The sequence below is a fragment of the Pelodiscus sinensis genome, chromosome 4 (genome assembly GCF_049634645.1).
Source record: "Pelodiscus sinensis isolate JC-2024 chromosome 4, ASM4963464v1, whole genome shotgun sequence".
Taxonomy (NCBI): domain Eukaryota; kingdom Metazoa; phylum Chordata; order Testudines; family Trionychidae; genus Pelodiscus; species Pelodiscus sinensis.
Window position 1 is genome coordinate 14,119,696 of NC_134714.1, and position 27,070 is coordinate 14,146,765.

General features: G+C 48.0%; 1 protein-coding gene across 3 annotated transcripts in view; it reads left to right on the forward strand.

Annotated features, from left to right (window-relative positions):
• The window catches only part of SYT16 (synaptotagmin 16), a 141,808-nt gene that overhangs the window by 66,938 nt on the left and 47,800 nt on the right, over nt 1-27,070 (forward strand). For 2 of the 3 annotated variants that reach the window (XM_075926370.1, XM_075926369.1), the window contains exon 3: nt 18,471-19,108. The exons of the other annotated variant lie outside the window; for it this stretch is intronic. In XM_075926370.1, coding sequence (XP_075782485.1) covers nt 18,544-19,108 — 565 coding nt within the window. In that variant the 5' untranslated portion in view covers nt 18,471-18,543. The remainder of the gene's footprint in view (nt 1-18,470; nt 19,109-27,070) is intronic. 3 annotated transcript variants of the gene reach the window in all.

Sequence of the window (27,070 nt, forward strand, 5' to 3'; positions counted from 1 at the left end):
AATGCTTTATTACATACCTGAAATGCAGAATATGAACATCTTTGGTTAGCATGAAAGAGATGGAAGTCAGGCCTTTGCCAGGTCTGCTACCCTGTGTGCCATCCGCATGCACTGTGTCTCAGGCTATATCTACATTGGTTTTTGCGGAAGAGGAAATGCAAACAAAGCACTCAGTAGCAAATATGTGCTCATTTGCATATTCTCTTCCGATCCTTTTTGTAGAAGAGGTTTTTGAAAAAAAAAAAAAAAAACCCTACAGTGTAGACGGGGACATTTTTCAGAAAAAACCCTTTTTGCTCAAGATCCCTTATTCCTCAAAAAATGAGGTTTGCAGGATCTTGCGCAAAAGGGTTTTTTTCCGAAAAATAGCCCCGTCTCCACTGTGGTTTTTTTTGCAAAAACCTATTCCGCAAAAAGGATCAGAAGAGAATATGCAAATGAGAGCACGAGATTTGCTAATGAGCACTTCATTTACATTTCCTCTTCCACAAAAAACAAACAATGTAGATGTAGCCTCAGAGACCAGTTCTTATCCCAGGCTCCTGTGTCCATTGTCCTACTGGTGCACAACCATGCTGTGTTCATGTGGTCAGCTGCCTCTGCAAGAAAGGTTTTGATTCTAGCCCAGGGAGTCTTAGTGGTTGTTTAGTTCTGTCTGAGGAACAAATTGAGAGATCCTTGATATCCAATATCCCAGGGAGAAAAATCAGATCTTCCTCCACTGGGTAACAGTACAAAGGTGTTTGGTCAAGTCATACAAATGTTTCATAAAATATTAAGGAAAATTCTCACATTTATCAAAGATGTACAAACCAAACAAGGAGACAGTCCCGGCCCCAAAGAGGTTACCAGCCAAGTGAAAAAGTAACACGCTTGTATGTGGAATACAGTACGTAGTTTGTATCACACCAAGCAACTCACAGAATAGAATAAATCCTTTGGGATCACGTTGCCATCAAACTGTCCTGCTTGGATTTTATGACGCGACTGCAGATGTTCTTTCACAGTGTTTGAGTTTAGGAATCACAGAAACAATTTTCATCCTGTTTTCTTACCATTTCTCTATATTGTAGACAACCCTGGATTTGTGAAACAGCTGCTAACTGTTTTGAGCAATTAATGTCAGGCTTGCAAAATAGATTTCCTATTGCTCTTCCCTTCTCCCTCCTTCCTCCTTTCCCCTCCCCCGTGATAACTGTAGAGGACAGTAATTTATGGTTGCCATTCTTTTACAAAAAGAGTGCACATGAAAGATAGAAAGGAGGCTAAATATCCTGACCAAAATATATCTGCAAATCAGTTTTTAAAACAAATCTTGGAGTAACTCTGAACATAACTAGCTGCATGCAATGCAGCAAAGAGAGGAATAAGAAATTTCAGAATTCACTGCATGGGCTCAAGAGTCTCTGATCCTTGTTTTATATGGCACCCATCACTGTGATACCATGTTTTGGGGGAAGTGTTCTAGAGTTAAAGTATTTTTGCTGCTTCTCTGTCTTTGAAAGTCTGTGTGACTGATGGACCCTCAGATGCTACTGTGGTCAGCATTTGGTACATGTATGTGGAAATGTAATCGGTGACCCCTGCCCTTCCTCACCTGTATTTGTTGAGGAAAGTTACAGTTGCAGAAGACAGCAATGGTCTTCGCAGTGGCTGATGGGAAGCCTCAGCTTGGGAAATGGATGAGAAGGAGGCAAAATAGGATCCAGAAAATAGCAGTGAAAGTATTTCCTCTTATCAGATAGCGTTTAGTTGGTACCATTTCCTGCTATGTATCCTATGTTGCACCTATCTCTTCTGTGACAAAGGCTTTAACTGGTCTATAGTATTCCTCTCAGTCAAGCCTCCACCAGCATTTATGGCCAATGATTTTCATCAATTCCAGGACCCTGTGAAGAGGGTGGCTAGCAGCGTCCAGATTCTTCTTGAGGAAGTTAAAGACTCTTCTCACAAAGTGCTGGACACTTAGCATTCCCACCGGGGTTGTGCTGCTCATAAATGAACCATTCCAAACCCCGGCAAAGACTCCTACCACCATCCTACTAACCAGGTGGATAAGAAATATTACTAGAGATTCAGAATTTTTGTTTCCCCGTTCCCATTTGATTCCCTGGTCGAGGATGCTGTAAATGAGTGGTAAATGGACAGAATGACTCCAGTCCTCCTCAGGACAAGGACCAGAAAAATATGGTTTTGGACAGAAGCCTACTTGTCTGAGATGCTCCAATTTCAGATCACAAATTATGAAGATTAAGGCCAAATATGACTGTACAAATTACACCAAGTTTACATCCTTTGTTGAACATCTTCCATGAAGCACTCAGAATGCCTATAGTTAGGAAGGAGTTACTACCAGCCAGTTACCTGGATCCTTGGATGCCGCAGACACTTCTGGTAGATTTACCTCCACCACAGTCGTCATGCTCAGTGCATTGTGATTGCAGTTGTTGGGATTCCCAAAAGAAGTTCAGAATATTGTTGAGGACTTTCCATTTGATTATCAGAAGCTCTTCTTGGGAGCTATGGACGAGTCCCTGCAAACACTAAAGGACACCAGAGCGATGTTGAGGTCTCCACGTATATATACCCCTACAAACAAGAGGAGAGTTATCAGGTCTCAAACCACCCAGAGATCATGCCCCTCTTAGTTCCCTAGTTTTCACAGAACCACCAATCCCACGGTGAGAGACAGATTCCAGAGGAAAAGAGTTTCTTACCCTCCTCCAGTGAGTACCTACTCATCATTGAAACGACAATTTTGATAGGCTGACAAAGGTTTGTCTCTGTCTTCATCTCTACTTTGCAACAATGTTTTACTTATCTCCCCACTTTTGGAGATCACCTTTCCCATTTCCAACAGGCCTAACAGTATATTACAACAGGCAAGCAAGTCATGGAGGTTATAAAACCAAGCTACCCCCATCTGCTTAACATCTCCCGTCAGGGTTGCCTCTTCTGAACTTACACTTAGTCAAGAAATACACTCCCTGCTTTGTTTAGGAATTATAGAACTAGTCCCCTCACCTCACAGGAGAAAAGGGTTTTACTCAAAACACTTTCTTATGCCAAAAGAGGATAGAGGAGGAAGAATCTACATGTTTTGTTAGTCTATAAAGTGCTACCAGACCATTTGTTGTTTAAGTTTATCTTTAGATATAAGATGACTGAACAAATTTGTAAAGTCTCAAAAGATCCTGATAGCGACTCTGATCACTATGATGCCTTTTCTAGAGACAGCAGATTTGATTTTCAGCCCTAGGCCTATGGAACACCTATCTCTTCATAGTGATATAACCTGTGCACAAGAGGTACCTACATTTCACCATGGGCCAACATCATTTTCAATGCTGAGAACTTCCCTTCAGCCTCTCTTCAGTCTTGAGGGCATTCTCAAACATTTTAGTGACAGTGATTAAAAGTAAGTTAGCCTTCGACAAGAAGTAATTATAGTCTTCCTGTATCTTGAAGACTAGCTACTCAAGGGCTGGTCTTACAAATGAGTGCTAACTTCCACCTAGACAGCTTCCAGAGTTGGGTTTCCAGCTAAATATAAAGAACTCCAATTTAGCCCCTGAACAGAGAATACATTTCATACTTGAATTTGTTGGCATCCAGGGTCTTCCTTCCCAATTCATAACTTCATTAAATCTGATTAGGACAATTCAAGGACGCCCCTCTACTACAGTAAGGAACTGTTCTTCTTCGAGTGGCCCCGTGGGTGCTCCACTCTAGGTGTCGGGTCCGTCCCGGCGCCACTGATCGGAAGATTTCAGAGCCATACCGGGCCGGGCCGCGCATGCTCCCTGCGCTGCTGGTCGTTCGTGCCCTTTCCAACGATCGCGGCTTGGCCCCCCCGCCAGTTCCTCTCAACCGTCCTTGGTTGCTGACGGAAACGGCGATCTCTCTTCGGTCGCTTGCCTTTTTCTCTGAAAAAAAAAAAAAAAACCCCACTAGTCTGTAAATAGTTTGACCTTTACTGTTAGTTAGTTAGTTATTAGTCTTTGTTTAGTTAGTTAAAAAGGAAACAGAAGATCTTTGGTCAGTTGCGCGCTGAAGCGCTTTCCTGGTCAGTTTCACCGCCATGTCCGGATCACCCGGCTTTAAGCGGTGCGGACAATGTAAGGAGGCAATGCCTGCTTCTGATGGGCATACTCTTTGTTTTCGTTGCTTGGGGGAGTCTCATGTCCCGAGCAAGTGTGCCCACTGCTCTAAACTAACTCCGAGGGCAAGAAGAGACAGAGATCTCCGCCTCAAACTTCTGCTCTGTGACAAGGCTCTTCAGCCATCAAACCCTCTCCAGCAGGAGTCCTCACAAACCCCAAAAAGAAGAGCATTATCTCCTGCAGCAGCCGGAGCAAAAAAGAAAAAAGCCTCCCCTGCCCGCTCCCTGCCAGCGGTCCCTCTCCCTCTGGTGAATCAGGGAGACCGGGGATCGGACAACAGCCGCTCCGCGGCTAAGTCAATTTCGCAGCCGCGATCTTCAAAACAGGGCAAGCATCGCACTGCGTCTGCCCCACCGCCAGTCTCCCCTCTCCTTAGGGAGCACGAGCGGGATCCGACCCCTTCGGGGAGTAAGCGGCCCCGGCTAACAGCGCCACCGGATAAATCATCGTCCCCGGAACGGCGGGACATGCAGGGGTCAGTAACGGAGTCGGCTGCCCAAGCGGTCACCGAAGCGGTGCCGCTTACCGTCCTGTGAGACCGGGCGCCTTCGGCACCAGACAGACGGCACCGGGAGAGCCCGGCACCGCAAAGCGAGGACTCGGTTCCGTCAATGCAGCCGGCACCGGAAACTGTCAGCGGTCCCGCAACACACCCGGTGCCGCAGGAGTCATCTGCATCGGCACCGAGAAAGTCCTCGCAATCGGCTAGAATGCAAACAACCTCTCCCTCCTCCCATGAATCAGGCTCCCCATCTGTTAAGGAGATTTATCGCAGCACAGCACGACACTCTTCAAGTGCTAAAGGGCATTCATCAGCCCATACAAGGGCATCTGGGAAGTCGATCCCTAGGGATCATTCATTGTCTCCCTCTCCTGTGCCTTCAACATACCCTTCCCCACCCCAGTATTCGGGATCGGGAAGAGAACCTTACTATCCAAGACATAGGTCTTCGCGTTCCCCGCAACGAAGATCTTCCCATTATTACAGACACACATCTCGCTCTCCGAGTTACTCTCCTCCAGGGTCTCACCATACTAGACATGGTAGCAGATATGCATCCAGAAGACCATCCCCTGATTCGGTTTACCGTTACCACAGGGGTTATCACACGGGGAGGCAGGACAGTTCACCGTCCCACTCGTATTCGTGTTGTTGCCATCAGTCATCTTACAGACGCCATTCACAACCGGCCTCTGAGCATCGACGGTCGCAGTCACCCAGACCACCTCCTAGTGCCCCCTCAATTTCGGTCCTGTCGGAGCCTGAAGAGGGCCAGATATCGGACACAGATGACCGGGCGCCGCAAGCTTCCCCGCAGGATGCTCAATCTTCTTTCCCCGATGACGCGGTTTTTGCTATGGACTCCTCACCACCAGATGACACCAGAGAATTTCAGGACCTCTTTAAGAGGGTAGCACAATCACAGGAGGTTCAGTTAGCGGACGTGAACGTGAAGCAATATAAGTTACTGAAGAATTTGCACCCTAGACAGCAATCTAAGGTGGCTCTACTGCTGGACGAGGCGATTCTGGAACCAGCCACAGAAATTTGGAAGACGCCGGCTTCCACTACTCCATCATGCAAGCGAGCTGAAAAGAGATACTTCATATCTTCGAAAGGTGCTGAGTTCCTTTTTACTCACCCTCAGCCAAACTCGTTGGTTGTGGATGCAGCTCTTCAAAGAGCAAAGAACCCGCAAGTAAGAAACTCGGCAGCAGACAAGGACGCAAAGAGACTGGACATATTCGGGAGGAAAGTGTACTCCTCTTCAGCACTTCTCCTCCGGATTGCAAATTACTCAGCGTTGCTCTCCAATCATAGTTTTGACAACATTGCAAAATTATCGGAAATTGCTCAGAGAATTTCCAAAACGGACAAAGTACTTCTCCGAGCTATACTGCAGGAGGGCTATGCATGTGCCAGAGCAGGTTTGCAAATCGCCATGGATGTGGCAGACACAGCGGCTCGATCAATCGCAACAGCAGTTTCCATGAGAAGAGCTTCATGGCTTGCGACCGCTGCCGTACCGAAAGAATTACAGTCTAAGGTCAAGGATCTTCCGTTCGACAGAATCAAGCTGTTTGCGGAGAAGACGGACGAGGTGCTCCACACGGGTAAAGATTCCCGGGCTACCTTACGTACCCTCGGGATGTATGTTCCACCTTTCCGTCGTAAGTGCTATTACCCATTCCAAAGACGTTACGATTACCAGTTCCGCAGACAACAAAACCGTCCATACGATCAGAACCGGTCCAAGCAAAGGACACAGCGCAGACGCCCTCAGCCACCTAGGGTGAATAACACAGGAGCACCCAAGCAGCAAGTTTGACTTTCAGGTCGAGGGCACGCCGGTCATTCCGGTAACAGTCAGAGACACCACTCCCATTTTCAAGCATCGGTTGCGACCCTATTACCATCAGTGGGTGGCCATATCATCGGACAGATGGGTGTTGGAAGTGATAAAATTCGGACTCATCATCCCATTCACATCCCTCCCTCCTCCTACCCCTCCCACCCCGTCCCTTTTCAGGGACCCTTCTCACGAGACCCTCCTAAAACAGGAGGCCTATCGCCTGTGGGAAATCGGAGCGATAGAAAGGGTCCCAGACTGTTTCAGGGGAAAAGGATTTTATTCAAGGTACTTCCTGACTCAAAAGAAAACAGGGGGTTGGAGACCCATACTCGATCTAAGGGAGTTAAACCGTTATCTGCGAAAGCAGCAGTTCAAGATGGTGACTCTGACTACAATAATCCCTTCTCTCGACACCGACGACTGGTTCGTGGCCCTCGACCTCCAAGATGCCTACTTTCATGTGGCCATACATCCGGCGCACAGACGTTTCCTGCGATTTGTTATAAACAACGAGCACTTTCAATACTGTGTCCTCCCGTTCGGGCTGGCTTCAGCTCCAAGAGTCTTTTCAAAGACCCTTGCCGTTGTCACCGCCCATCTTCGTCGTCTCGGAGTCATCATATTCCCTTATCTGGACGACTGTCTCATAAAGGGAAGGACGGCACAAGAGACAACTCGAATGCTTTCAAAAGCCATAGAGACTTTCAACTCACTCAGGTTGATAGTAAACGAACAAAAGTCCACGCTAATTCCAACACAAAACATAAAGTTCATAGGAGCGGTTCTCGACTCCTGCACGGCGAGAGCATACCTGCCCACAGACAGATTCCAGGCAATAAAAGACCTGGTCAATCTTCTCCAAAGAACCACAACAATCTCAGCACATACTTGCCTGCGATTGCTCGGCCACATGGCGGCGGCCACTTTTGTAGTCCCGCATGCACGTCTCCATTTAAGGAATTTACAGCACTGGCTGTCTACGGTGTATGTCCCCATGAGACACGACATACGCAAGTTGGTTACTCCTCCATCCCACGTGCACAGGTCCCTCCGATGGTGGACGAGCCCATTAAACATCCTCACGGGAGTACCGTTTCACCAACCTCAGCCATTGGTTCAATTAACATCAGACGCTTCACTCATCGGATGGGGTGCTCACATGAACGGGGAGCGCATCCAGGGACAATGGTCTCACACCGAGAGACGCCTTCATATCAACCAGCTTAGAGTTGAGGGCGATCTTTCTGGCATGCAAACACTTCCTCCCCAGTCTGAGAGGCAAAACAGTCAGGGTGTTGACAGACAACGTAGCGGCGATGTACTATATAAACAGGCAGGGAGGGGCAAGATCACGTTCCCTATGCGCCGAAGCGGTACGATACTGGAACTGGTGCATACAGAACAACATAATCATAACAGCATCATACTTACCTGGCATAGCCAATGTCATTGCCGATTCCCTCAGCAGATGCTTCCCCACGGACCACGAGTGGGAGCTGAGGCTGGACATACTTCAGGGGATCTTCTGCAGATGGGGAACGCCCCTGGTAGACCTTTTTGCGACATCTGTCAACAAAAAGTGCCGCCTCTTCTGCTCCAGAGTGGGGATCGGCAAAGGATCCCTCGGCGATGCGCTCCTGACCAATTGGAAAAAGTTGCTGCTGTATGCTTTTCCACCAACAGTCCTCATTCCCAGAGTAATAGAGAAAATCAGGACGGAGAGGGCGACAGTAATTTTAATAGCACCAGCTTGGCCGAGGCAAGCATGGTACCCGTTCCTACACAAGATGTCACTTCGACAGCCATGGCCTCTGCCCTTGTATCGAGACCTCCTCTCTCAAGATCGGGGGTCTCTCCTTCACCCCAAACTAGAAACATTGCACTTGACAGCGTGGCTCCTAACTGGCTGACGCTAGATGAAAACCTCTGTTCAAGTCAGGTCAGGTCCATATTGATACATAGCAGGAGGACATCTACGTGAAATACTTACCTGGCAAAATCGCGCAGATACTCTCTCTGGTGTCTCCAGAGTAACGTTCAACCATTGACTGCTCCTCCACAACACATCCTCGAGTACATCCTTCATCTCCGAAATGCTAAGCTTTCTTTGGCATCCCTCAGAGTTCACCTGGCAGCCATCAGTGCCTTCCATCACCCGATACAGGGTTATTCGGTGTTCTCTCACCCAATGTTAAAACGATTTCTAAAAGGTCTAACCAATATAAGCCCACCTCGAAGGCCGCCTCCTCCGTTGTGGAACCTCGACCTGGTACTCGATACAATTATGTATCCCCCATTCGAGCCTCTGGCATCTGTATCTTTACAGATGTTAACCATGAAGACCGTCTTCTTGCTCGCTATTACTTCAGCTCGTAGAGTTAGTGAGTTAGGGGCGATAATGACAAACCCCCCCTTTACTTCTTTCTCGAAGGACTTGGTAACGTTACGTTTACACCCAGCGTTCATACCCAAAGTAGCTTCATCATTTCATATCAATGAACCGATCGTCCTTCCTTCCTTTTACCCTAAGCCACACTCCTCAACGAGGGAAGCCCTGCTACATACGCTGGACGTTAGGCGGGCTCTTTCATTTTACATAGACAGAACCCGTCAGTGGAGACGAACAGATAGACTTCTAATATCGACAGCGAACCGATCTAAGGGTACTGCACTCTCCACTCAGCGCATTGCCAAGCTTATCACCTTGTGCATTACCACATGCCACTCCATTCGGGATAAACCCTTGTCTTCGCAGCCGCGAGCACACTCGACTAGAGCAGTGGCGACATTTACTGCCTTTGCCAGAGGAGTTCCTTTAGCCGATATTTGCAGGGCAGCCACTTGGGCTTCCAGCTCTACATTTATGAGGCATTATGCTATAGTTCAGAAGTGGGGGGCGGACCATTCAGTAGCTTCCGCAGTCCTTTCAACAGTAAAACCTAAGTAACCTGGAGCGCTCTTAGTTCCGACTACTGCTTTATAGTCACCTAGAGTGGAGCACCCACGGGGCCACTCGAAGAAGAAGGGGAAGTTACTCACCTTGTGTAGTAACGATGGTTCTTCGAGATGTGCCCCGTGGGTGCTCCACGTCCCGCCCTCCTCCCCGCTCTGGGTTGTTTCTGTCTTTCTCTTCTAGAGACCGAGCGGTGAGAGGAACTGGCGGGGGGGCCGAGCCGCGATCGTTGGAAAGGGCGCGAACGACCAGCAGCGCAGGGAGCATGCGCGGCCCGGCCCGGTATGGCTCTGAAATCTTCCGATCAGTGGCGCCGGGATGGACCCGACACCTAGAGTGGAGCACCCACGGGGCACATCTCGAAGAACCATCGTTACTACACAAGGTGAGTAACTTCCCCTTTGCAGCTCCTGGGCCATACAACGGAGATTACGCCTCCACTTGCTTGCAGGGCTGGTTCAGGAAGATCCATTCCTCAATCACAGCTTGGACAAACAGATTATTGTTCCCCTCCAGGTGAAGGACTCTCTGGATTGGTAGAAAGGTCAACACAATATCTGCATAAGCAGTCTTTTAATTCACCCAGCTCCAGAAATATGGAACGCATCACCGCTTGGGGAGGGAAGCCCAGGCCTCCACAACTCAGGGCAGGTGATCACATTAGGAAACAGTCTCCGTAGCAACTCGCTGGAAGTTGGGGCAGTCAGGAATGACTGCCTTCAATTCTTACCCCTTATCAGCGGCAAATCAATCAGGATGGACATGTTCCTTGCATGTTCTATCAACAAGCAGGAAGGAGCAAGATCACCTTCCCTATGCACCATAGCCGCAAAGTTATGGAAGTCTGGAGTACATGGAAACAGCCCATCAAATTCAAATCCCAGCCACTTACCTTCCTGGAATCCAGAATGTCGCAGTGAATAAACTTGGCAGTTGCTTCTCCCAGGCCTACGAATGGGAGTTGGACTCCCAAATTCTTCAAGAGATATTCCACAGATGGGGACTTCTACCAGCTGACCTATTTTCCACATTCAACAGCAGGATGTGCTCCTTATTCTGCTCAAGGAGAGCCTAGTTTGCCTCTTTTTGAGAGATGCCTTTCTCTGTCCTTGGACAAAGGGCCTGTTCTATGCATTCCCTTCCAATGCTACTAGTTCTAAAAGTGATAAACGACATCAGGCAGGACACGGTTAGGGTTATCCTGGTAATATCAATCTGGCCAAAGCAAGGTTGGTATCCTTACCTGCTTTTTGCCTGAGTGTCCAACCAAGGCTCAAGCTTTTGACCGTCCTTCATCTCATCTTCCAGGACAAAGGTCTTGTGCATCTGCCCGAGGTGTGAAGTAGGGCTTCAAGTATGGCTCCTGTGTGGTTCACAGGATTAGCATCCACCTGCTCAACAGGAGTACAAGTATTATTGAACAGTAGAAAGTGCTCAAATTACGTATGGTTCTTATTTAAGATGCTGTGGGATTTCCACCTGAACCAGTCTATCCATCTACTAGTTTGGGCTTTTTTTGTGTGGCTAAGCCACATTAATCTGAAGCAGGAGACTTCTCTTCATACAGTAGCTGTACGACAGGCATTGGCCCTCTATCTGGATAGGACCAAGGAATTTTGGAAGTCTCCATCAGAGAAGGATCAAAGGAGTCCCTCATCTCTTCACAGAGACTGTCGGGTTGGACCTGTGGATATATTACTGCTTGTTATGATATGGCTGGTGCTTTGCCGCCCACAGAGTAACAGAGTACACTCTACAGACCACAAGCAGCTTCCACAGCATGACGCAAAAACTTTTAAGTGTCTGAGAGATGTGGAGCTGCCACATGGGCCACAGTCGTCTCTAGTCTAACCACTGTGCATTGGTCCATGCTCTCGGCTCTGATGTGGCATCAGGTTCTGTTCTCTTTTCTTTTGTCGTGGACTTGGTTCTGAAACCACTTCTTCCCTTTGAGGACACTGCTCAGGGGTCACCTGAAGTGGGGCACTTGCTGGGCACTACTCGGAGAAGAAGAAAAGGTTGCTTTGTGGAGTAACTGTGGTGCATTGAGATGTGTTTACTTATGGGTACTCCACTGTCGGCCCTCATTCCCCTCTGCTTCAGAGAGTTCTTGTTGGATGTTGAGAGAGAGCAGAATCTGAGAGCAGCTCACCCACCCAGCCCTATATACTGTCAGAGGGAGGCAGGAGGTTGTACAGAGCGTATGTGTGGCTCCAGTGAACGTTGCTTATGGATAAGGCTATGATTTAGTCATGGGTATTTTTAGTAAAAGTCATGGTCAGGTAACGGGCAATAGACAAAAATTCATAGCCCATGGCCTGCCTATGATTTATGCTATAAATACCCCGACACATTCTAAGCTGCTGCTTGGTGGGGGGGGGGCCATGGGACCAGTGGCATCAGTTGCTAGGAGCTGCCAAACAAAAGCTGGTCCAGCAGCCCCCAGGCCACCTGCCTGCCACTACTCTGGCCATCCCCAGGGCTAGTGATGTTAAATATCGGTTAATTGACTAGTTGATTAACCTCAGGAATTCTTATTGGTTATTCGACTAGTCTCTAGTCCCCGGGGGCGGGGCCAGCTGCCAGTGCGCTTCGGCCCCACTCCCAAGGAGCCCCCTGCTGCTCCACGCTGTTGCCTCTGATATATAGGCAGCAGCGCAGGGTGACAGGTGAGAGCTAATCCCTGATTTAAAAAACAGCTCCCCTTACAGACTGGCTGCCTGTCGCCTGCGCTGCTGCATCTGATACAGAGGCAGCAACCCCCGTCCTGGGGGTGGGGTCTGAGCTCCTGGACCCAGCGTGAGCTGGAACTGAGCCTGGTTGCCTGCCTACCCAGCTCCTAATACACTTTAAATGCAGAGCTGCAGCGGGGATAGGTCCTAGACCTGGTGCAAGCCAGGACTGAGCTGGGCTGCTGGCCAGCCTGCTAAAAATTTTACTGTGCGAGGGTCATAAATGCATGTAGTCTATAGCATTAACCTATGAGCTTTTGCTTATTGGTTAATTGACTACACTATTACATCCCTACCCAGGACCGCTGTTCATGCGGTCCATGAGGCCAGCTGCACTGGCCATTACTCAGGTGGTCCCTTGGGCAAGCTGCCCAGGGCTGCCCAAACAGCTGTTAGTGTAGCTGGCCCCAGGGCCACACCAGCCATGCTTGAACAGTAGGGGCCACTCCAGCAGTGGCCATTGAAGCTGCCTGGATGGCCCTGGGGTCATCCACACTGGCCACTGCAGAAGTCGTGGAGGTCACGGAAAGTCATAGAGTCCATGACTTCTGTGACCTCTGACAGAGCCCTACTTATGGAAAATTTCAAATCTAAAGGAGGTGAGAGCTGCACTTAAAAGACACAACTATGGTGCTGAAAACTGTTAGATCATTTTACAGGGGATGTTAAATATCTGTGAATTTTTCAAACTGGATTTCCCCCCAAATTTTTTCCCCCTTTTAGATCTCCTAGCAGTGGAATGATGGTATATCCCACGGTCACTGTCATGACTGTGGGATGTGGTGTGGGAAGGCCTAGTGGTGAGAGGAGAAATTGAAGACCAAGAGGTGAGTCAGGGATCACAGTCAGGAGGAAGCAGAGCTGGGGCAGAGTGGAACAGAACAGGAGCCAGGCTAGGAACAAGGTAGGCACAGGAGCAATCACAACTGGACAGTGACTTGCTGCTGAGCATAAAACAGGCCTGATTTTATGGCTCTCTTCAGCCAATCAGGTGAACAGGTCAATCAGGCAATCCTGCTGCAACCAGTCTGAACTATTAATCTGTCTGGGCTGGGCTGGGCTGCCTGGTCCTCAGGCTCAGCTGAAGGAGCTCACTCCTTATAGTTACCATCACTCATAATACAGTCAATAAAGTAATCAGTGTATTGATTGCTGAGATTCCATAGTGATGGTTGTGGAGCTTTTCCTTGTATGCCTAACATTGACCTTTCTATTACCCATCTAACTTTCTAAAAGAAAACAGACTGTTAGTAATTAAAGAGGCTATTTAGCCTGAAATTTCTCATAAGAGAGAGAAAAGGTTGGGAATGTTTGACTCCGATAAGCTGGTTTTGGTTGGAGTTTCTTTGAGATTCGTGCCTTAAAAACAAGTGGTTCTTTCTCCCACCAACATTTCACTTGTTCTCATCAAATGTTCTGCCTCCTAAAAATGTGAGCTGAGATTGCGGAAGTAATTTAAAATGAATTTGACGCACACTATACACATCAATAAAAGCAGGCACTGTTGTTAATTAGGTTTGTGCTTCTCGGAAATAGTCTCTAACAAAGGTAAACTCCCTTGGCTTCTCCAAACAGTTTCTAGAACAGTTTCACCCTCCAGTGTCAGTTCACAACTTACTATCAGCCAAACAGTTTAGCTGGGCTTTATGGCCATAATGGCTGTCCTAGACTCTGGATCAGTAACCTCAACTTTGGGGTAGCCTAGCAGTGGCTTCCAAAGCTGTCTGTCATCCAGGGTCCTGCAGATGCTCGGGGTTTTTTTTGTTTGTTTTTATTTTTTGTTTTTAATCAGTGCTCCTTAATCTAAACCAAATCCCTTATTAGTATTGTGGTTGTGAATACAAAATCTCCAGAATTTCAACTGAATATACTGCAGTGCAGTGACCTTGGCCGGAATCTGCAGACAGCTTGAACCAATAGCTTTAGGAGTTGTGGACGGCTCCATTAATCTCAGCAGGGTGTTGACTTTTAGACCTAATAATGACATGTGGATGCTTCTCTGGGTACCCAGAATTGTGAGGTACTTTGCTGCTACCTGTCCTGGAAACTCTAGATTCCTCTTACTGAAGCTTTCTGTGCCATCTATTTGGGCGACATATTCTGATAACCCTTGCCACAGACAGCACAAGTACAGTATTCCCTTCTCAGGCTCCCCACCCCCAGTCTACACCGTGACTCTGCAGACAAGCAAGAGGCACACATTAAGATATGAGCCCTCCAAGCATCCCTCTGGGATGCCCAGCCCCTGATCACAGATTCACTGTTCCCGAAGGAACAATATGCACCAGCTCATGCATTGTACTTCAGGATCATTATGCTACTTAACACAGCTCGCGGTGAAGCTGGGGTACCTCTCCAGGACACAAGTCTGGGCAGATGATATTGCGGCTCTGAGTTGCTCATGCTTCAAGACCGCCTGTCATCATCAGTGGTAAAATCCAGAGGAGAGGAAGTACCCGATTCGCTGCAGGAGTTACTGGAAAACTATTGAGATGTCAGTACCTGACCACTTTTGGGGCTTCACTCCTGATTTTCTGTTTGTGTTTACTCTCACGGTCTTATAGTTTCATGAAGTCACCCATCAGGCAGTGGGGCTTTTCTGTCAGGGGTTGCTCCCTTAGCCTTATGTCCTCCTGGACTCCCCACAATGCAGTGGGTTTGATGAGCCGCAGGTGGTACTGACTACAGTAGAGTCCCACTTATCCGACCTTCGCTTAGCCGACATTCCGCTTTATCTGACATAGCCGGATAAATCCTGGGGTTCGGCGAGAAATCCCTAGCCAGCCTACAGCAGCGCGAGTATGCGGCCCCAAGGCCAGCCGCCCCTCGCTGCCATGCCGCATGCAGCCTCTCCGGCTGAAGAGGCTCCAGCAGCAGCCCCTGAAAGCAAAACTAAAATCCCGTGTTGCCGCCGGCCACCTGCCATGTGACCGGGCCCGTTTCCCCTGCCCCAGCCACTGACGTCCCTTGAATTGCAGCGTGCGGCGGGCGATTGAGAGTCCAGCCTGTGGGCCGGTGCCTCCTGCCAGCGCCGCTTGGTCACAATGCATCTGGGGTCATCCCCCCCTGTGCCCACCTCCCAGGGTCCCCATTCCTGCCTGGCCCCTTCCCTCCCTGCAGCCACTGGGTACAGGCCGGGAAAATGGCCGTGCTTGCTGCCCCGTCGCTCTAGGTGCTGCTGCTGCTCCTGCTGCTGCCGCCCTTCTCGCAGCCTCCAAGCGGAACATCCCCAAAGTCCTGCTGCCCTTCGCCCAGAGCACCCGAATCAAGTGTACACGTAATCTGTACTCCGTATTATCTGACATTTTCATTAATCCGATCACCTATCGGTCCCGTTTTGGTCGGATAATCGGGATTCTACTGTACTCTCATTGTGGCAGCAGGCATAGCCTGACCTGACCTCTAACTCTATTTAACTCATGGCACTTACGGTACAATTACTCATGTTTTTACTCCAGGCGTGCCTATTATCAATGAAGGGATTTAAATGATAGTAAGTGAGCTTATTGAAAACAAAGACTTACATAGAAACCAAAATCATAACAGCCTTGCTAGAGCCTAAATTTACCTCAAAGGACATTATTGTGTTCCCTACACGGGATTGCTTCTCCCCCTTCCCCAGCCTTTCCTTTTCCCAGCATTCTCAACCAGAATGGCCGAGACCTTCCTTTCATAAGATCAAGCCTGCTGGCAACTTGTCTTCAGATTAAAAGATGACACGTAGTCCCCTTTCTACTTCTTTTATGCAGTTACAAAATATGGACCTTTGTCCCAGGAAGTGCTGTCTTTAGAGGCTAATCTTGGAGTTCCTTTGTCTTTGTAAATCCTCAGGCCAGCACCTGACCCAGGCAACAAACACATCCTGTCACTAAATGTGCCCATTGTTTCTGTGCTGATGTGGTTGGCACGGAGACATACAATACACAGTGGCCCAACAGAAATGTAAGTATTGACTACCCGGGTTGCCTAGAATCTATTTATCACCTTCTGGGGACCTGTCTTAACACTGATATTTTAAAAACACAGTGTTCAGTATACATAGAGAACTCCTTACCTATTCTCTGTGCATATGTCTCACAATGGTGGCGGTGACTGGTGTGACGCATACTTTCAACAAAGAACTTACACGACCCCTCTTGGTGAATGTAAAGGATCCTAATAACCCTAATTGACCCTGTGGCTTCTGCCAGTCAGCACTAAGGAGATCTCAGACATGAGCTAGTATCCTTTCACAAAAATGCAGAAAGGTTTTGTTCTCTTTATTTTTAAACCAACTATTCCATTTTAGAAGCAACGATTTACTACCATGCTTGGCGACCACTGTTGAATGTAGCCAACTCAAAACACCTCCTACCTGAAAAGCCCTGAAAGTCCTAAACTCTCTCCCGAGCCATTAGCACTGCCAGCATCCCCTAAAAACATCTACAGTGCAGTGAGTCATCACTAGAAAAAACATCATTTAGAGACTGTGTAAAATGAATTGAATTCAGAGTTAAAACAAATAGATTGTATGAAGAAGAGTGGCTGAACAGGAGCCGGGTGGACAGTGAAAGAAATGGGCATGATTGATTGCATGGGAAATATGACCTTGGTTTAATGAGCCACTAAAATCAATGGCAAGATTCCAGTTGACTCAAATTGGCATTGGATCAGTGTCTGTGCATGTATCAGAAGGCTTCGTGATAGCCATTTGCTTTTAAAAATGTATTGTCAAAGATTGTCACCCAGGCTTTTATCACAGGGATAATGAGTATAATTTTAAGTACAATCTAATGACAACAGACGTCCTGGAGATTTCTATAAAACAAACTATAGCCAGTTAAAAGAACATTATTCGGAAAAATAATCAGTCATGGAACGTGCATACGGAAAAGATTGATTGGGTCATCCATGTTTAATTCGGTGGAGGTCTACTCCCTAAAAAAAGACTGGGCAAATGTCTCTTTAGTTTTAAAGATCCCAAACAGTGGGGCTTCCACCAGTTTCCTTTGGATACTGTTGTGCAGCCTTTTGTGTATAATTGTTGAGAAGTTTTCTTTATGGTCTCCCTGTAGTTTCCCTTTCTTAGGGTACATCTGCACTGCATGACTATTTCAGGATACCGCCGGTATCCTGAAATAGCTACCTCGCCTCCACACAAGCCACTCGTTATTTCAAAATATTTTTTGAGAACACGGGCGCGCTATTTTGCCATCCCGGTAAACCTTGTTGCACGAAGGATACGGGATGGCTCGAAATAGCACGTTATTTTGAAATGTAGCGCTGTGTAGACTATGTCGATGTGCCAGAGGCATGCACATGAGGGCCTCTTGCCTTCCTGCAGCTTTCTGGGGATTAAAAAATGACACACTGTCCTGGTAGGCATTGAGATTAGTTTTAAAATTTGAGATTTATCAGCCTCTCTCCACACTCTGCTTCCAAAAAATCAGAAATGGTCTTAAGTTGTGGTTCTGCAACATATTTAAGTACATATCTAACTTTAGTCTCTGATTAATCCCACGTAATTCAATGGGACTGCAGACAATGCTGAAAACTGGGCCTAACTGCCTTGCTGAATCAGGGCCTCAGAATAGAAGAAGCTTATGTTTCATTTAAACATCAAAAGAGCATTACAGTTATGCTGCGCTCCTTCTGCCTCTGTCAACAATTGCTCCTTTTGAACCTTCTCATAGAAATGAATGCAGCCTATGGACTTGTATTCCCTTGCGGGAACTTACGTTTGTGTAGTATATGGCTACAGCACAGTATTGGGAGCAGGGAGTTGTGCTTCTGTCTGCAGCTGATCGACTGTGTGATCTTTGGGCAAATCAATTAAAAAAACAAAACTACTTTTGCCCCAGTTTCCCCTTCTATATGATGGGTGTGATGAGATATTTACCTCCAAAGGGTGTCAAGGGAATCAAGGCTCGCAAATGCTTTGAAAACGTTGGCTGAAATTTGCTCACAGAATATTTTTATATAGACTGTTTTGGTGAGAGTAGTGTAATGTATGAGCACCACAAGGAGTGCTGGCATTCAAGTCGTCTGTATTTATGTTTTTGTCAAAGGTTTCTTCTGGCTGCCATAGGAGTTCTCCGCTGTCGACTATAAAATGCATGCCTTGCTGTGTAGTCTTGGATTTCTGGTGGTGGCTTCGTGGTGGTATCATTAAGCTGGTGGAAGGGTTCTTGCCTTTCCTTCTGTCTAGATTGGATAGGTTTGAAAGCTAACACACAGACCTTGATGGACAAGTGATTTATGGTAATCTTTTATAATGCTTATTCTATAGCTCGCAGAATTGTAAGTGTGGCATGCTGGCAAAACTGAACAACTGATCATCCGGTACTGGTCATGGTATAAATATGGCTTCTCAGAATGCTCAGAGCTTCCTCCAGCCCCTCTCCTCTTGGATGTCCCGGATGTACGAAGCGGTCCAACAGGCAGGAGACTCCTTGTCTGCTTCCTTGGTCAACTTGAGCAGAGTGGACCACAAGCCGGAGGAAGATCAAAATCAGGACTTAGAAGACAGTGACAGCGTTTATGAGGACTATTCTGAAGATGCAGAAGATGAAGGAAGCATTAGCCTGAACATACCAGGTGCTGAGGATATGCATCCCACAGACAGTCACTCTCCATCAACAAGTCAGGATCTTGATTCCCAGGTGCCTGCCCATGGCTCCGACATGGATCTGCAATGGCAGAAAAGAGTGAGAAGCAACACCAACTCCTCAGAGCAATGGCCAGATGACACCAGCTCTCTGTCATCTCAGAGATTTTACCAGGAATGTGATGACCACCAGCTGTTAGATATGCTTCCTGCCATACCCGAAGAGGAAGGCTACCTCAACAGGCAGATAAAGGACCTTCAGCGTGACCTTGATGTGGCTGGCTCGTTAGAAAATATTAATGGAAAGGCATATGTGTCAGGTAAGATGGTAGTAATCACCTAGCAACATTATGCAGGAGGGCCTGTTTCTCTCCTTTGACTTTGATTGATTTAGTTACTAATCTGCTCATTTTACTTTACGTCATCCCTGGTAGATTTCTCACAGCTTCCAAAATCCCCCAACCAACCACGCTAATGGCCCTGATTCTCCTCTGTCTTTCAGAATTAATTGCATTAAAGTGAGTGGCGTTCAACTGGTGTAAAAACACAGTAGGTTAGAGGAAAATCAGGCCCTGTTCCCGAATTCAGAAATGCAGTTCATTTCCCACATATATTCAAATCAGGCTTATGAGCCTGACATGTTAGTGTGCTGTGGATTTCAGTGAAAATGCTTCAGATAGCAGAACCCTTCAAAGGGAGCTTTGCGCCTTAAGCCATCACTTTGAGAAGCCTCTGCTTGTATATCATTGATTTAAAAAAGTATCAGACCTTGCCAGGAATCTCAGTCTGTTTCTGTGCGGTTTGCTGGGAAATGCAGTACGGGAAGCTAGCTGTGTTTCCAGAGTTACAGGTGAAGTGCTCTAGATCACTCTTTCTCCTCACACTTTTTCAAATAAGATCCAAGAGGACACTAAGCGGGACGTTACAGGAAATGAATCAGAATTTGATTTTTAAAAAAGTAAGTTAAATGAATAACTTCAGGGGCCTGTCTCAGCTACCCAAGAGCACATACCAGATATCCCCCTGTAGCAGCTCGGACCTCACGAGCCAGCACTTCCCGCTGCTCATTCCATGAATTAGCTTGGTCTAACCTCGGAGCGCCCACTTCTGGAGGTGTCTCACTCGCTATTACCATTTTTGTCTGTTCACCACCACAGGTCCGGACCTTCCCTCAGGTTACTGCCCTGCCGCATTGCCCCACACAGTGGGGTCCTCCCTTCCCAGGGAATCCCAGCCACCCATTCACACCTTGCATCAGTGACCTACTGCCAGGTGCCATCTAGCCCCTGCCTCAGGCAAACTGTAGTCTGAAATGGACACTCATCATTTGGCAGGGTGGACTGGACCTGCTGCATTCCCCTACCCTGGATGCTCCTCTGCAGTCCTAATAGCTCCCTGGGCACCTGTTACTATGCTTCAGTCTGGAGTTTATTCAGAACTAAACTCCCTTGGCTCACCCTGCTTTCCCCCATCACTGCTCTTTCCTGTGCGAGCAGACAGCTAGGTCCCTCTCCCTCCAGAGCTGGAGCAAGAATGAGTTCCTCTCCTCTAGGAGCCTTTCTTATACAGCCTAGCTGAGTCCTGACTGGTTGACTCTAGCTTACCTCTGATTGGCTTCTGGGAGAACTCTCTCCCAAGGCTGTTTTTAACCCTTTTTATCCCAGAGCAGGTGTTTGCCCCCACTATACTCCCCAAGTAATGGCTTCAAGACTGAACTTGATACATTTATGGAGAGGACGGTATGATGACAGCCTTCAGCGGAGGTAGCTGATCTGCGACTATTAGCAGCAAATACCTCCAACAGCGAATGACTGGATACTAGATGGGGAGAACTCTTAGTTACTACAGAGAACTCTTTTCCAAATGTCTGGCTGGTGTGTCTTGTCCTTGCTGATTGCCATATTTTCTCCCACGCCAGATTGGTAGAGTCCTGCAAATCCATAGATATCTGCTTCATATCCAAGGGTGTCCACATCCACAGATATCTGCAGCTCATTTTTGCAGATACAGATGCGGATACAAATTTTGTGTCCACGCAGGGTTCTACAGATTGGCAGAGGCTCTGGATGGTTTTGGTTTTTTTTCTTTCCTCTGTAGCATCATGGGGCACATACAGTTTTAAGCTAGTGTAAATGGTGGATTCTGTATAACGCAAAGTCTTTAAATTATGATATAAGGACTTCAGTAACTCAGCCAGAGGTTAGGGATCTATTACAGCCTTGGGTAGGTGAGGTTCTGGGACCTGCAATGTGTAGGAGATCAGACCAGATGCTTATGGTGGGGCCTTCTGGCCTTATGAGTCTATAAGTTAAATGTACAGTTTCAAGGGTCTGAATGTCAGCTACGCAAAGGGCTCATACCAATTTCCCCCCTAATAACAGAGAGAGAGGACTGCAATAATCTTTAAACTTTGGTTGATGAGCAGCTTTAAGCACAATGCCCTTCAAGCTGCGTGGTGGTGGTGGTGGTATTCACTGTGGTCTGGATTTTCTGTGCTTCTGCAAAATATTGCATGTGATCTCATTGCATGTCCATGGGCAACACTTTTTGCAAGCAGGTCACTTGATGAATTTAGCGACGTGGTCACAGGCTGGCTCCACTCCCTGAAAGGGGCGGGGCCAGAGTGCAAGGGGCGGAGCTGGGGACAAACCATTCCCCAGAGTTGTCTGGGGACAGAGGCTTTGAATTAAAAACACAGTAAAGGGTTCACGGCTCTCAGCCCTGCCTCTGCCACATTGCCTGACAGCCACCTGAGGTAGCTGCAGCTATTTAAAGGGCTTGTGGCTCCGGCCCCTGCCAGGAGCCAGGAGCCATTTAAATAGGATGTTGCTGCCTGAGCCACCGCCTGGAAATTTGGTGGGCACAGACAGCAGGATATAAATAGAAAGTGGGCAGATGTAATCTGCGGGCTGGATCAAAGTGTTAGGTGGGCCAGATCTGGCCCCCAGGCCACATCTTTCCCAGCCCTGTGCTAGAAGGCTAAGTTCACAAATGCTGCATAAAACTAGAATAATCAGGCATTTATGGGGCCATGCAAGAGAATGAAATCCATTAAGCCCCTTCCTCCAAACTGAGGGCAGCATTTGACATTCAAGGACTTTTAATAGTGGCTAGGTTCTCTCAACACCTGCTCTATGAGAGTTCCTGGCTAATGGATCCATGTTGGTTCCTATGACCTTACTCCTACCACCTTCTTTCCCTATTAGCTTATGTCAAGCAATCATGGAACCCTACTTCCCAGAGCTCCCCATGCCTGCCCAGTGTCCCTTCCATGTCAACTCTAAGCACCAGCTTTCCACACTTTTCATGCTTTTCTCTGCACCACGTACCCTATTGTGTCCGCATGACTTGGTGGCAGTGAATTTGTGTGCATGGATCAAGGTCATGTTATGGCAGGAAGCTCTGGCTTCTTTGATCTCAGAGAATACATTGCAGTATATGTAATGCAGTAACTAAAGTGTGAAAGCGCTGCATTCTTCCTGCTTTAAAATAGATTTTTTTTTAATTTCCCCTGTTGTCTCGATATGATTGAACATGTTCTGCTACCCAAAGCATGGCATATCATTTCCTAAACATAACTGTCCCTCCATTTTTTCCGTTGCTCTTTGGGTCCACTGATCGATGCTGAGCCTATGAAATGATCTGCCGATGACTGAGATGTGAGGAGACGGGCTACCCTGACAACTTCACATTTCAGTTTCGGATTGAAATGATCAAGGGAGATGTAAGAGGTTTCCTTGTTTCTGTTAGCTCTGTTCTTAACCCTAAATGACAACGTAAGTGAGCATATGGGCTGGCTGGCATTTGGTAAAGGAGAGTCGTTCACTAATATCAATATTAAAATTTTGAAAATTTTTCGTCTTGTATTTGGCATTTTTTCCTTGGGTCCTGCAAAATACATGTTTCCTGTTTACCCTTGGACTCTTTTCAGAGCATTGCATCTTACTTTTATTTTACTTAATGTACCATACTCAGTTCTACAACAGAAGATTTTTAAGCTAAATTGGCACAAAGCAAGAGTGATGCTTGAATGCTTTTTGTTGCCATGGAAATATATCTGGGCACTTACTCAAGACCTGGTTGCCAATAGTAATGTAACAGAGAAAATAGATACACTTCATTTAGCAGCCTCAGATGATTAATAGGCACAGAGACCCATAATACTGGGTCATCCCAATATAGGCTTTACTGGTTTTAAAAAACAGCAGCAAAAGAAAAGCCTTTTGGTGAAAAACATCACCTTTGCTAGACGAAGTAAAGATGCCATAATTGCAGTTAAAACATTGGGCAGAAAAGACAGATTCTATCAAATACGTTTTTTAACAGATGGTTTTCAGCCCTTCTACTGGCCTCTGTACATTCCAAGTGTAGATTATTGAAAGGCAACTCTAGGCTAAGGGTTTGAACATTGAACATTGAAATATTTGAACATTGAAATATTTGTGTTCTCCAATCACACATTGATAGTTAATATGGTTCGTGCTGACCCCTTCCAGGAGGGCTCAGAGTCAGCTCCCCCCAGGGTCCAGCAAAGTCTCTCGTTAGCTCTGGCTGTTAAGTATCTGTGTGAAATGAATTTGGTGGTCAGAGCTTACTTCCTAAGGGTATGTCTACACTACCCTCCTAGTTCGAACTAGGAGGGTAATGTATGCATACCGCACTTGCTAATGAAGCCCGGGATTTGAATTTCCCGGGCTTCATTAGCATAAGCGGGGAGCCGCCATTTTTAAATCCCCGCTGCTTCGAACCCCGTGTAGCGCGGCTACACGGGGCTCGAACTAGGTAGTTCGGACTAGGGTGCCTATTCCGAACTACCGGTACACCTCGTTTCACGAGGAGTAAGGGTAGTTCGGAATAGGACCCTAGTCCGAACTACCTAGTTCGAGCCCCGTGTAGCCGCGCTACACGGGGTTCGAAGCAGCGGGGATTTAAAAATGGCGGCTCCCCGCTTATGCTAATGAAGCCCGGGAAATTCAAATCCCGGGCTTCATTAGCAAGTGCGGTATGCATACATTACCCCGCTAGTTCGAACTAGCGGGGTAGTGTAGACATACCCTAAGGGACGAATGTCCCACCCACTTGTTGGGAAGCCTAGTTGGTAGTTTCACCAGAGAGGCTGAATTTGGAATGGGCATGGAGACCGAAATACCACTTGTGTTAAATACGCTGGATCCGTACTGAAGCGCATGGGGACAGTGTGTACTGCTAGAGCCCGTTCTGCAAACCAAGTCTCTCCAGGGCTGTCAGTCTGACACTGTGTTCACAGTGTTACAATATAAACGAGCGAGCACTAAATTAGGAAATTTTGAGGAGGTGACCTTTGCATTGCAAAATCAAGATTTTCATTTTTTTTTCCTGTAACTAGCAGGCTGCGCCCCCGCTTGCTACACTCACAAACCTCTCCCCACTCCTCGTCTGCTGCAGCCATACCATGGCCTCTCCTCCTATCCATGCCGCAGCAAGAGGGGGTCACCACCAGCCTTTTCTGCAGCCAGATGGGGGCTGGTCTCCGATTGGGGCCTTGTTGCCCATGCTTCATTTTAAATAAAGTAAAATATTATGTCCAACACAAAGTTTTCAGCATTGTCTTATTTATGGTGGGGCGGGGAACCTTTTTTGGGTCGGGGACCACTGACCCGCAGAAAAAAACAGTTTGGGACCACACAAGTGAGAAGGGGGGAAAAAAAAGTCCCTCCAAAAACCTCCAACCCTCACTGATGTGGCCCCCAACTGAAACACCTCACTTTCCTGGTGCTCCAGCCCCATGGGGAGGCGGAGGACTGAGGTTCAAGGCCTCAGGCCAGATTAACTCTTCTGGGGTTCGAGGGTTAGTGGATTTTGCGGACCCCCCATGGCTCTCAGATGGGGCCAAAAATGAGGGGTTCAGTGTGTGGGCCAGGGCCAGTGAGTGAGGTAGGGAAGGGGGCGCAGGATCTGGGCAGGAGGTGGGGTACAGGAGGAGCTGAGGGTGCAAGGTCTGAGTGGATGGTAGGGTGCAGGAGCAGGCTGGGGGTAGGGTGTCTGGCCAGGAGGAAGGGTGCAGGAGCCAGGGGAGGGAGCAGGAGAATGGGAAGGTGGAGGAGCAGGTTGGGGACAGGGTGTCTGGCCAGTGGAAAGGGGCAGGAGCAAGATGGGGCCATGGGGCAGGGTGCAGGAGCAGGGGAGGGTGCAGGGGCTGGGTGTGTGGCTGGGGGAGGGGCAGGAACAGGCTGGAGGTAGGGTGTCTGGCCAGTGGGAGAAGGCAGGAGTGGGCTGGGGGCAGAGTGTCTGGCCAAGGGGGAGGGGGCAGGAGCAGATTGAGGGAGTGGGGTTGCAGTGGAGGGGCTGGGGGTGCAAGGTCTGGGCATGAGGAGGTGGGGGAACTTACTAGTCTTCAGGCCCCATGCCCGTCCCAGGCTCGGCCTCCTGCTGCTCTCATTAGCTGGAATCTGGCCAGTGGGAGCACAGGAAAAGCCTCCAGACAGCGCGTTGGTGCGCAGCTGTTCTCCCAGCCCGCGAGGGGGAATGCTTCTTCCTCGCACAGTGAGGCTTGGGGCTTCCTCTCCACCCCCCTCTTCCTGCCACAGCGGGAAGCCAGCACTGGTGCTCCAATTGTGCCGGAGAGCAGGGAGGGGCAAGGCTGCAGCATCAGGCAAAGAGGGCCTGGGCTACTCAAGTTAGTGCTGCCAGGTGCCTCCTCACCTGCCTTTCAGAAGTGCTGCTTGCTGCTGCAGCCCCACGTGTGGCTGGGCTGGAGGGAGTCAGGCTGGGCTTGGGTCTCACTGTGGCGGCTCAGGATGTGGCCACGTGGGGCACGGTGGAGGATGGGGCGGTGGATGGCTGGGGACGCGGAGCGCCTCACCCTGTGCCTGGCACTTCTCCTGAGCCTGCTGGCCCAGTAGCCCGAGCGTGCCAAGAACTACAGCGGAGCAAGCAAGCGGCCTTGGAGCCAGTCATGGCGCCTCGGGGCATGGGAGCCTGCCTCTGTTCCTGGCATGAGGGGGTCGTGCTCCAGGCCTCACGCCAGCTGAAGCAGCTCCTGGGCCAGGGGACAGGCTACCGGAAAGGCTGCGTCCAGAGCTGAAAGGGCAAGATGGGTGGGAGGCGGAATCTGTCCGGGCTGGGCTGCCAGGCGGCTTTGCAGGCCCCCAAACAGTCCGGGGCAGGGAGCCCATGCGAAGATGGGGCCTGCGGGTGCAGAGTGATGTGATGACGTCACTCTTGTCCCACAGGAAATTTTTTTTGTATGTATAGAGATAAGCTCCATTCCCGCTAGAGATTACTTGCAAGTCACACTGAAATGAGTTTAATAGACCTTGGTAAACTAGGAAATGTGAAGGATTACCATTACCCAAAGAATCTGGTTTGGCATTAGGAATCAGAAAGCAAGGGACAGCTGGGAAGAAGTGCAAGATACTTGGAAGCTGGAATTGTTTAGACTTGGTTTTATCTGAGGACCTGGAGCTGAGCCATGTGTCAGTCATCTGTAGGCAGGCTGTGGACTGGACCATCTATAGAATATGTGAGTAACATGTAGAATTTAGAAATTGAAGATTACATTTCCAGATTTGATAACATACACATGCAAAAAAGGGCTTGTCCTCACTAGGAAAATACATCGAGGTTAGCGACCTCAATATGCATCATCCTTGCCACGTGTTTGCACCTGGAGAAGTCTTGAGTTCTAACATTCTAGGATTTTGTGAGCCAAACACAAGTCATCAGGCTCAGTACACCAGTAACGGGATGGAAGTCTGTAGTTTGTGTTTATGATGGTCTAGTCATCCCTTCTGGCGTCAAAATCCATGGCTGTATGAACCTTACCCAGCTATACTGAGGTAGGAGGAGTAGATTTGTATTTACAGTAGGGAAAATGTTGAGGTATACATTGAGCTACATCATGAAAGCTATCTTTAATGGATTTTCTTAGTATAGACAGATGCTAAAAGACTCAGGGAAATTAAAATATAATTTTTAAGGCCAGATGGCACTATTATACTTATCTGGTTTAACCTCCTGCATACGAAAGAGCAAAGAATTTCAGCCACTGGTTATTGTAACAGAGGGAATTATTTTTCCCTTCTGTGTGAGCCCAATTAATTAATATTTGTAGAGGCAAGTGGCCCCAAACAAGGACTTGGTTCCCGTTGTGTACTTTACATACATAATGAGAAGATCTCTGCCCCAGCTGATTGCAGTCTACAGCAAACTTGTTTTGAACTAGAGGATATCTTTTCAAAAGCCACCCAGTCTCAATGTAAAGAGTCCAAGGGTTGGTGAGTAGTATAGCAGCTTTGTTGTTA